Raw genomic sequence first — 12,500 nt, 5'->3', positions numbered from 1 at the left:
AGGGCTGGGTGTGTCTGCACCATGGCACCCTTCTGACACTCCTTCTCTGCCACCTGTCCCACATCCCTCCCACGGCGCTGGGTGAGTCTACACCTGTGCCAACACCCCCTCCTGACACTCCTTCTCTGCCACCTGTCCCACACCCCTCCCACCCTCTCCATTCCCAACATCCTTTGCTCCCGCCAAACTTACAAACTCACTCTCTGCTCCACGTTGACAAATTCAGGACTGTGCTAAAGTCATAGGCATCCTAGCTTTATATATGTGCCTAAGACTTTTGCACAGTACTGTACAGTGAAAGGTGTTCTTTATGTTAACAGCCAACACCCCAAAGGATGTGCAAGGAGCAGCCTGCAAATGTCACACATTCTGGCGCCAGCACTGCGTGCCTGCCACGTTCAACAGAACACGCCAAGTGACAAAGCAAGCCCCATTCCTCCCTCCCAAATGCACACCCACCTACCTGCGCATGTAGACAGTCCTCTGACCCCAGGACGTTGGTTTCATTGATTGACTAAATGATCGGGCACCAACAAAATCTTAGGGAAAGTCAGGAAGAGCCTCAATCTGCAAAAGTAGTGATTCAATTTGGAGCAGGAACTGATATGTAATGAGTGAACATGTGCTATGTGGAACACAGAAGCCTTCAGTAAAACCATGAGACATTGGGACAGAATTAAGCCATTCAGCCCATTGAATCTGCTCCTACATTCCGTCATGGCTGATTTATTATCCCTCCCAATCCCATTCTCCTGCCTTCTACCCGTAACTTTTGATGCTCTGACTAATCGTGAATCCATCAACCTCTGCTTTAAATATACCCAATGGCATGGCTTCCACAGCCATCTGTAGCAATGATTTCCATAGATTCACCACCCTCTGACTAAAGAAATTTCACCTCATCTCCATTCTAAATGAATGTCCTTCTATACTGTGGCTGTGCCCTCAGGTCCTTGACTCCATCACCACAGGAAACATTCTCTCCATATCCACTCTATCAAGGCCTTTCAATATTTGATATGTTTCAATAAGATCCCCTTCATTCTTCTAAACTCCAGTCAGTACAGGCCCAGTGTCAGCAAACACTCTTCATATGATAACCCTTTCTTTTCCAGAATAATTCTCATGAATCTCCTCTGGACCCTCTCCAGATCGTGTCTAACAAGCCTGATAGAGTTCTTTGAGGAGGTGACCAGGCATATAGATGAGGGTAGTGCAGTGGATGTGATCTATATGGATTTTAGTAAGGCGTTTGACAAGGTTCCACACGGTAGGCTTATTCAGAAAGTCAGAAGGCATGGGATCCAGGAAGGTTTGGCCAGGTGGATTCAGAATTGGTTTGCTTGCAGAAGGCAGAGGGTGGTGGTGGAGGGAGTACATTCAGATTGGAGGATTGTGACTAGTGGTCTCCCACAAGGATCTGTTCTGGGACCTCTACTTTTCGTGATTTTTATTAACGACCTGGATGTGGGGGTAGAAGGGTGGGTTGGCAAGTTTGCAGACAACACAAAGGTTGGTGGTGTTGTAGATAGTGTAGAGGGTTGTTGAAGATTGCAGAGAGACCTTGATAGGATACAGAAGTGGGCTGAGAAGTGGCAGATGGAGTTCAACCCGGAGAAGTGTGAGGTGGTACACTTTGGAAGGACAAACTCCAAGGCAGAGTACAAAGTAAATGGCAGGATACTTGGTAGTGTGGAGGAGCAGAGGGATCTGGGGGTACATGTCCACAGATCCCTGAAAGTTGCCTCACAGGTGGATAGGGTAGTTAAGAAAGCTTATGAGGTGTTAGCTTTCATAAGTCGAGGAATAGAGTTTAAACATCGTGATGTGATGATGCAGCTCTATAAAACTCTGGTTAGGCCACACTTGGAGTACTGTGTCCAGTTCTGGTCACCTCACCATAGGAAGGATGTGGATGCATTGGAAAGGGTACAGAGGAGATTTACCAGGATGCTGCCTGGTTTAGAGAGTATGCATTATGATCAGAGATTAAGGGAGCTAGGGCTTTACTCTTTGGAGAGGAGGAGGATGAGAGGAGACATGATAAAAGTGTACAAGATAATAAGAGGAATAGATAGAGTGGATAGCCAGCACTTCTTCCCCAGGGCACCACTGCTCAATACAAGAGGACATGGCTTTAAGGTAAGGGGTGGGAAGTTCAAGGGGGATATTAGAGGAAGGTTTTTTACTCAGAGAGTGGTTGGTGTGTGGAATGCACTGCCTGAGTCAGTGGTGGAGGCAGATACACTAGTGAAGTTTAAGAGACTACTAGACAGGTATATGGAGGAATTTAAGGTGGGGGCTTATATGGGAAGCAGGGTTTGAGGGTCGGCACAACATTGTGGGCCGAAGGGCCTGTACTGTGCTATACTATTCTATGTTCTAATGTCAGCACACCATCTGTTAGATTAGGGCCCAAAACTCCAAGTGTGGTCTGACCAGTGCCTTATAAAGCCTCAGCATTACATCCTTGTTCTTATATTCTTGTCCTCTCAAAATGAATGCTAGAATTGCATTTGCCTTCCTCACCACTCAACCTGCAAGTTAGCCTTTAAGGAATCCTGCACATGGACTCCGAAGTCCCTTTGCACCTCTGACTTTTGAACTTTCTTCCCATTTAGAAAATAGTCTATACCTTTATTCCTTCTACCAAATTGCATGACCATGTACTTCCTTACACTGTATTCAACCTGCTACTGCTTTGCCCATTCTCCCAATCTGTCCAAGTCCTTCTACACTCGTCTTGCTTCCTCAACACTACCTGCCCCTCCACCTGTCTTTGTATTGTCTGAAAACTTGACTACAAAGCTATCAACTTTGTCATCCAAATCAATGACATATAACGTGAAAAGAAGCGGTCTCAATACTGACACTACTAGTCATCGGCAGCCAACCAGAAAAGGCTCCCTTTATTCCCACTCTTTGCCTCCTGGCAATCAGCCACTGCTTTATCCATGCTAGAATTTTCCTGTAATACCACTGGCTCTTATCTTGTCAAATAGCCTCACCTGTGGACTTCTGAAAATTCAGGTATACAGCCCTAATGATTCTCCTTCGTCTATCCTGTCTGTTATTTCCTCAAAGAATTGAACAAATTTGTCAGGTAAGGTTTCTCCTTAAGGAAACCATGCTGACGTAGCTCGATTTTATCATGTGCCAAAGTACCCTGAAATCTCATTGTTAATAATCAACTCCAACATCAGGCTCCGAGATCAGGCCTATAATTTCCTTTCTTCTGCCTCTCTCTCTTCTTAAAGTATTCAGTGGCATTTGCAGTTTTCCTGTGTTCCAGAACCATGCTAGAATTGAGTGATTTTTCAAAGATCATTACTAATGCCTCCACAATCTCTTCAGCTACCTCTTTCAGAACCCCGGGTCCATCTGGTCCAGGGAACTTTTCTATCTTCAGACTTTTCAGCTTCCTAAACACCTTCTCCTTAGTAATAGCAACTGCACTCACTTCTGCCCCCTGATGCTCCAGAATTTCTGGAATACTGCCAGTGCCTTCCAGAGTGAAGTCAGATGCAAAATACTTCTAATGTTCTTCTGTCATTTCTTTGTCCCCCATTACTACCCCTTGAGTGTCATTTTCCAGTGCTCCGATATCCACTCTCACCTCTCTTTTATCCTACTTTCAAAATACTTTTGGTATACTCCTACCTTCATATTTCATCTTTTCACTCTTTATGGTTTTTTTTTAGTTGCCTTATGTCCTGTAAAAGCTACCCAATCCTCTAACCTTCCATTATCTTTTTATATATTATTTGCCTTCTCTTTAGCTTTAAGCTGTCTTCGACTTCCCTTGTCACCCATGGTTGCCTCATCCAGCCTTTAGAAAACACCTTTATCTTCGGGATGTATCTATCCTGTGCCTCCCATTGCTCCTGGAAACTCCAGCCACTGCTGTTCGGTTGTTCCACCTATCTAACCCTTCCCTAATCACAGGACAATTTACAATGACCAATTAGCCTACTAACCGGTACGTCTTTGGAATGCCCAGAGAAAACCCACATGGTCACGGAGGGAATGTACAAACATCCTACAGAGGACAGCAGAACTGAACTCTGAACTATAATGCAGACACAAGGAATTCTACAGATGCTGGAAATTCAAGCAACACACATCAAAGTTGCTGGTGAACGCAGCAGGCCAGGCAGCATCTCTAGGAAGAGGTACAGTTGACATTTCGGGCCGAGACCCTTTGTCAGGACTCAGGTCCTGATGAAGGGTCTCGGTCTGAAACATCGACTGTACCTCTTCCTAGAGATGCTGCCTAGCCTGCTGCGTTCACCAGCAACTTTGATGTGTTTTCTGAACTACAATAGTATTGTCCTAATCACCACACTACCGTGGCACCCTCTTGTGTAGACCAGTATAGGAGGATATCAGAGGCAGGCTTTTTGTTACACAGAGAGTGGTGGCGTGCTGCCGGGGGTGGTGGTAGAGACAGATACATCAGTGACATTTAGAAGTCTCTTAGATAGGCACATGGACGATAGAAAAATGGAGGGCTATTTAGGAGGGAAGGGTTAGATTGATCTTGGAGTAGGTTGAAAGGCTGGCACGACATCATGGACCACAGAGCCTGTATTGTGATGTTCTGTGTAACACCATGTAACCAGCAACATGAAGAAGGATTCCACCCACCCTACTCATGGACTGTTTGTCCCACTCCCATCAGGGATGAGACTATGTAGCATCTACACCAGGACAACCAGGCTCAAAAACAGTTACTTTCCCCAAGCAGTGAGGCTGATCAACACCTTCACCCACTAACCCACTCCTCCACACCCCCAACCACCACTACTTTATCATTTCCTGCCAGTCACCTTAGGTACGGACGTTTTTGTGCCTAGCGTCACTTTATGGACATACAATCAATCACTCTTGGGCAAGGTGTAGCACCTGCTTAGCCCCTCCGATTGGGGGTCACATAAAGCCAGGGGAGTGGTGGTGGATGGTTGTATGAGCAGCTGGTGCATATCACAAGTTCTGGTTATGCGGTCACTAATCTCCTGGCAATCTCTGAAGAGTATTGATAATGGCTGGGGTCATCCATCTTGTAAAGACACTGCCCAGCAGAAGGAAATGGCAAACCACTTCTGTAGAGATATTTCCAAGAACAATCATGGTCATAGAAAGACCATGAATGCCCACATCATATAACATGACTCATAATGGTGATGATTATAATATGTTCTTTATCTTATTGTGTTTTTTTGTGCTGCATCGGATTGAAGTAACAATTACTTCATTCTCCTTTACACTTGTGTACTGGAAATGACATTAAACTATCTTGAATCTTAAATTTGTCTACCTATGCATATGATGATAACCTCAGCCTTGATTTTGCCTTCCACATTGATAACACAAAATATTCCTCATTTGAATTCTACACAGGTTCTTAACAGGTGCACATCAACACCCCTGGTTCCCGTTGCCCCTGCTCCTATCATTCCTGTGAGGCCTCAGCCATATATACCTGCTGCAAGTATTCGAGACTGTGTCCGTTTACGAGGCCTGCCCTACACTGCCACAATTGAGGATATTCTGGAGTTCCTGGGGGAATTTGCCTCTGATATTCGACCTCAAGGAGTGCATGTGGTATTGAATCACCAGGTGAGGTAGTAAAGCAAATTAAATTTCAAAGTAAATTGAAAATCCTAAGTAAATTTTATTATTAGAATACTCTATAATGAATCTCACCATATACCACACAGAGATTAATTTTCCTGTGGGTATACTCAGCAACCTGTAGAGTAATAACTATAACAGGGTCAATGAAAGATCAACCAGAGTGCAGAAGACAACAAACTGCGTAAAAGCAAATATAAATAAATAATGAGAACATCAAATAACCAGATAAAGAGTCCTTAAAGTGAGATCATTGGTTGTGGGAACATCTCAATAGATGAGTGTAGCTATCCCCTGTGGCTGAAGAGCCTGATGGTTGAGGGGTGGGAACTGTTCTTGAACCTGGTGATGTGAGTGCTGAGACTCCTGTACCTTCTACCTGATGGCAGCAGCGAGAAGAGAGCATGTCCTGGGTTGTGAGGATCTCTGCTGATGGATGTTGCTTTCCTGCGACAGTGTTCCGTGTAAGTGTGCTCAATGGTTGGGAGGGCTTTACCTGCGATGGATTTTCTGCTCGAAGGCCTTGGTATTTCCATACCAGACTAGTCACATTTAATGTTTTTTAACGATCTCTCATTATCTTTAAATGTTAGTGTTATCATGTTAAATATGATTTAGTGTAATATAAATTGTGGGGTGCCACAGTAGCACAGCAATTATCGTGACACTATTACAGCTCGGGGCGTCGAAGTTCAGAGTTCAATTCCCACACCATCTGTAAAAGGTTTGTACATCCTCATATGAACACGTGGGTTTCCTCCGGGTTCTCCGGTTTCCTCCCACAATCCAAAGGTGTACCGGTTGGTAGGTTAACTGATCATTGTAAATTGTCCTGTGGTTAGGCAAGGGTTAAATGGATGGGCTGCTGGGCAGCATGACTCAAAGGGCCGGAAGGGCCTGTTCTGTGCTGTATCTCTAAATATATATCCACCACACATCAACACTGGCCACAAATTAACGTTTCCTAGAAACGTGTTACTTCTTAGGTGTTAAATTGCATTTGTGTGTGAATTTACTCATTCGCAAGACATTTTCTGGCTTTGGTCCCTCGTGGATAGCAACTGCTTAAAATAAGTTTGATATTTCTTTATGCTATTCATGCTGTTTTGGTTTATTTAAGTTGGTTCTTGCTTAACAAGTGGTCACAGAGTCACGGAACAGGCCCTTCGGCCCATCTAGTCCATGCTGGACTGTTATTTTGCCTCTTCCCATCGATCTGCACCCTGGACCATAACCCACCACACCCCTCCCGTCCAGGTACTTACCCAAACTTCTCTAAAATGTTGTGGTTCAGCCCACATCCATTACCCTGCCACCACAGCCCATTAGGGACGAAAGAAAAAAATAGATAAATAAATGGATATATAAATAGGTAAGTGCATAAATAAATAAATTTCCTCTCACAGTCCAAAGCTTACTGGTTAGTAGGTTAATTAGTGATTGTTGATTGTCCTGCGATTAGGCCCGGGTTAAATCGGGGGTTGCTGGGAGGGGCGGCTCATCGGGCCGGAAGGTCCTGTTCCACACGATGTCTCTAAATAAACAAATTGCCATACAGTGACCTGGAGAGAAGTCATCTGGATAGTGATGGACTGATCAGAGTGACGTGCAGTACTAGTGCATGGTCCCAAGCAGGATACTGCCAGGACCTCATAATTTAGATTTTAACCAGTTTAGAGCCAATATGTACTCTGCGAGTTGCTGGGTGATACAGCTTGTTGAACGAGTAGAGCCTATTCTGAGCTATATATAAAATAAAACAGAATATTTTGCTTTGGAACTCTGAAATAAATCATATACAATTATACAAAAACTTTGCTATACTTGAACAGCAGTTGCTGGTAATCCAGAGTAACATACACAGAATTCTGGAGGTACTCCGCTGGTCAGGCAGTGCCTATGGAGGGTAGTAAACATACCAGGTTTTGGACTGAGACCCTTCATCAGGCCCTGTTGAAGCTGGAGCACTGTCAGCAATTTATGGGCCCTTATCGAAGAAAGGATGTACTAACATTGGAGAGGGTCCAGAAGAGCTTCACGAGAATTACTCTGGGAATGAAAAGGTTAACGTATGAGCAGCATTTGATGGCTTTGGGCCTGTACTCGCTAGAGTTCAGAAGAATGAGGCAGAATCCCATTGAAACCTATTGAATACTGAAAGGCCTAGACAGAGAGGCACACGTAAAATGCTGGAGGAACTCAGCAGGCCAGGCAACATCTATGGAAAAAAGTACAGTTGGCATTTCGGGCCAAAACCCTTCAGAGCGGATATATGGAGAGAATGTTTCCTATAGTGGTGGGTGAGTGTAGGACCAAAGCGCACAGCCAAGGAATACAGAGATGAGGAGAAATTTCCTTAGTCAGAAGGTGGTGAATCTGTGGAATTCACTTCACAGATGGCTGTGGAGGCCAAATCATTGGGTATATTTAAAACGGAGGTTGACAGGTTTGTGATTAATCAAGGGTCAAAGGTTACAGAGAGAAGGCAGGAAAATGGGGTTGAGAGGGATAATTAATCAGCCATGATAAAATGGTGGAGCAGACTCGATAGGCTGACTAGCCTAATTCTGCTCCTATGTCTTATGATCTCCAGCGTTTTGTGTTTGCTATACTTGCCAAGTACTGAAGGCAAGTGCACATTTTCTGCTTCCATTGTTGTCTATCTGGTCATAAACAGGGAGCCTCCTGCAGATGGTTCCAAGATTTCAGAGAAGTTTGGATAGGTACTCGAATAGAAGGGCTCTGGACGTTGATGGTGCAAGTTCCGGTTGACGATTCTAGACAGAAAGACAATCTGGCATAGACTAGATGGGCTGAAGGGTCTGTTTCTCTGCTGTAGCCCTCTATGACTCCTTCCTTCCACTAACCTGCAGGTCACCCTTGGGCCTGCTTAGCCCCCCAGTCACGTGAAGTCATGGGAGCAGGTGGTGTCACGTGAAGTCATGGGAGCAGGTGGTGGATAGTCGTACGAGCTGCTGTTCTAGATACGTGACCACTGACACCAGGCAGACAGCCTCTGAAGAGTATTGATAACGGCTGGTGTCACCTGTCTTGTAAAGACACTGCCCAGAAAACGGCGATGGCAAACCAATTCTGTAGAAAAATTTGCCAAGGACAATCATAGTCATGAGACCATGATTGTCCACGTCATTGGATATGGCATGTAATGATGATGATAATTATAAAGTGTTGGAGGAAAGTACTGGGGGGATGTCAGACATAGGTTTTTTTACACAGAGAGTGGTAAGAGTATGGAACGAGCTGCCATGGGTGGTAATAGAGGTAAATACATCAGTGGCATTTAAAGAAACTCTCACAACACACTGGAGGAACACAGCAGGTCGGGCAGCATCCATGGAAAAGATCAGTCGATGTTTTGGGCCGGAACCCTTCGTCAGAAACTCTTGGCTACTAACTGGGATGATAGAACAATAGAGGATTATGTGGGAGGGAAGGGTTAGACTGATTTTAGAGTAGGTTAATATTAAATCGATCTTAGGATAGGTTAAAAGGTCGGCACACCATTGTGGGCTGAAGGGCCTGTACTGTGCTGGATGTTGGCCCGAAACATCAACTCTTTATTCCTTTCCATAGATGCAGCCTGAGCTGCACTTTGTGTGTGTTGCTCTGTGCTGTGCTGTGGTGCTCTATCGTCTATGACCGATGCCTCGAGAGTCACATCTTGTTGTTTGCAGGGCCGTCCTTCAGGTGATGCCTTTATCCAGATGAAGACGTCGGATCGAGCGTTCCTGAGCTCTCAGAAATGTCACAAAAGGACAATGAAGGACAGATACGTTGAAGCATTCCAGTGTTCAGCTGAGGAAATGAACTTTGTGTTAATGGGTGGCACTTTAACTCGAAATGGCTTGTCACCTCCGCCATGTAAGTTACCATGTAAGTGGTTCCCTATGCGGGGTCCTGGTAGGTGATTTATCCTGGATACCCCCCTCATCCCCCTCCCCCTCCTCCCCATCCTCCTCCCCCTCCTCCTCCCCCTCCTCCTCCTCTCCCTCCTCCTCCTCTCCCTCCTCCTCCTCTCCCTCCTCCTCCTCTCCCTCCTCCTCCTCCCCCTCCTTCTTCTCCTCCTCCTCCCCCTCCTTCTTCTCCTCCTCCTCACCCCTACTGAGGCCTAGACTGCCGATAGCAGCCTGCAAAGTCCTCTGTTCTTGGCTGGAAGGTGATTGGTTCTGTAGTTTTAGCTTTCACAACAAGACTTCATATATCTTCAGGATGAATATCCTTCCTCTCCCAGAGATGAGGTCTTTGAAGCTTCTGTCAGTGTCTCTGTAGTTCTGGGTTTTTATGAATGGGGTTACTAGATCCATGCCCAACCTCCCTCCTTTCACAGCCGGGCTGGGGACCGTCCATGGCAGAGTTATTCAAAATAACTCATCTTCTGTTGTGTGTGTGTGTGTGTGTGTGTGTGTGTGTGTGTCTTGTCTAGATTGTAGTGGCTTTGACTCACATTTGGGGTGGTTTCTGTATTTCAGAAAACAGTTTTAATATTATAAGGTTTACATGGATTTGAATGATCTTTTAAATATCTGGCAATGACAGATTTGTGCAATTTGTTTGATTTGGAGAAAATTACAAAGAAATCTGTGCAGGAGAGTTTTTAAAGCAGAAAGGCATTGCACTAGGGCAAGAAAAACCTTCCCTACCATCGAGCACACTTACACAGAGTGCTGCCTACCATCAGGGACATCCACCACCCAGGTCATGCTCTCTTCTCGCTGCCACCATCAGCAAGAAGGTACAGGAGCCTCAGAACCCACAGCACCACGTTCAGGAACATTTATTACCCTTCAAACATCAGGCTATTGAATCAGCATGGATAACATCACTCAACTTCACTCACCCCAACACTGAACTGTTCCCACAACCTATAGACTCACTTTCAAGGACTCCACAGCTAAGGTTGTCTCTGTGGTTAAGAAGGCATACAGTGCATTGGCCTTCATCAATCGTGGGACTGAGTTTAGGAGCTGAGAGATAATGTTGCAGCTATATAGGACCCTGGTCAGACCCCATTTGGAGTACTGTGCTCAGTTCTGGTCACTTTTGACCATACAGGAAGTGACTGAATTTCTTGACTCCCCACACGAGGCTTAGGGCCTCTCTGTCAATGTGTGCGTAGTTGCGTTCAGCTGAAGTTAGCATTCTTGAGGCAAAGGCTATTGTTCCTTCTGAGCCATCTGGAAACTTGTGCGATAACGCAGCTCCTATCCCATGGGGTGAGGCATCACAAGATAGTCGGATAGGTAAGGAGGGGTCAAAGTGCGCGAGCACCCCTTCTGAAGTTATGAGTCTTTTAGTTTATTGACACGCTTTCTCACAGCTCTCAGTCCACTTCCATTATGTCCCTGCCTGTAATAATGCATTTAATGGGTGTAGGACTGTGGATAGGTTAGGCAAGAACTTGTGGTAGTAGTTCACTAGACCAAGATAGGCTCTCAGCTGAGACACATTTTCAGATGGTGGTGCCTTAAGCACTGCTTCTATCTTGTCTCGAGACATGTGTAAGCCATCCTTGTTGATCACATGCCCACAGTATGAAGTTTCCTTTTTGAAAAACTCACATTTCTGTCGATTAGCTCTGAGCCCATACTCTCGTAACCTGGTGAGCACTTGTTTTAGGTTAGAAAGATGTTCATTGTCATCCTTGCCGGTGACAATGAAGTCATCCAGGTGACACTGAGTCCCTGGAATCCCCTGCAGAACCTGGTCCATCGCCCTTTGCCAGATTGCAGGAGCTGATGCTATCCCAAACACCAACCTGTTGTACTGGTAAAGTCCTTTGTGTGTATTTACTGTCAGGTGTTTCTTGGATGCTTCCTCGATTTCCATTTGGAGATAAGCCTGGTTCAAATCAATTTTTGTGAAATGTTCCCCTCCTGACAGGGAAGCACAGATGTCCTCAATACGAGGTAGAGGATACTGTACTGTGAGGAGAACTGGGTTAACAGTCACTTTAAAGTCTCCACACATGTGCACCTTGCTTGGTTTTCCTGGTTTTGTGCTGGAGGTTTTCTTCATCACTGGAACAACAGGTGTGGCTCATTAACTCCAATCCACCTTTGACAGGACCCCAGTCTGCTCCAGATTTTTCAGCTCTGCCTCTACTGTAGGACGGATTGCATATGGCACTGGTCTGGCTTTGTAAAATTTTGGACAGGCATTTTCCTCAATCTCAGTCTTTGCCTTCATGCCCCAAAGTGTTCCTATTCCTTTCATGAACATCTCTTCAGAGTCAACAAGTATTTGTGACAGTCTCTCAGATGTAGCCTTGCTGCCCTCCTTTGCTGACACATCCATTGCCTTGATGGTGTGCCAATCCAACCGTATTTTCCTGAGCCATTCACGTCCCAGCAACGGTGGTCCTCCAATTTTCAATACAGAGAGTGTTTTGTCTCTGTAGGTCACTGTCACATTAATTTTACCTTTGGGACACACTTTCTGTCCTATGTAAGTCTTTAGCAGTAGTTTAGTTTGTTTCAGAGGTATGTGAGAAAACAGTCAATTGTAGTCGTGTACAGAGATCACTGTTAAAGCTGAGCCTGTGTCCAACTCCATTTTCAGTCTCACGCCTGCCACTTGTGGAGTGATCCATATTACTCTTCGATCATCTGTCTCTTTCATGCTGTGAAGTTGCAGACAAGACAATTCACTTTTGTCTGAGTCATTTTCATCAGCATTGTTTTCTTTCATTTTGTGTACATTGTTGTATTTTCCTTTCTGGGGTTTCTTGTTTCTCTGTATTTTGTCCTTTTTCTGCTGTTTACTAGCTTTGCATACTCTGCCAATGTGGCCCTGTTTGCCACAGTTTCTGCATTCTTTATCTTTAAATCAACAATCATCAGGGTCAT

General features: G+C 45.1%; 1 protein-coding gene across 4 annotated transcripts in view; it reads left to right on the top strand.

Annotated features, from left to right (window-relative positions):
* Positions 1–12,500, top strand: part of esrp1 (epithelial splicing regulatory protein 1) — a 101,918-nt gene that overhangs the window by 54,358 nt on the left and 35,060 nt on the right. For 3 of the 4 annotated variants that reach the window (XM_072251825.1, XM_072251816.1, XM_072251802.1), the window contains 2 exons: positions 5,401–5,619; positions 9,330–9,528. In XM_072251825.1, coding sequence (XP_072107926.1) covers positions 5,401–5,619; positions 9,330–9,528 — 418 coding nt within the window. The remainder of the gene's footprint in view (positions 1–5,400; positions 5,620–9,329; positions 9,529–12,500) is intronic. The other variant, XM_072251809.1, reaches the window with a different exon arrangement.

Source organism: Mobula birostris, chromosome 1 (assembly GCF_030028105.1).
Source record: "Mobula birostris isolate sMobBir1 chromosome 1, sMobBir1.hap1, whole genome shotgun sequence".
Classification (NCBI taxonomy): Eukaryota; Metazoa; Chordata; class Chondrichthyes; order Myliobatiformes; family Myliobatidae; genus Mobula; species Mobula birostris.
This window is presented reverse-complemented; position numbering and strand designations above follow the sequence as displayed.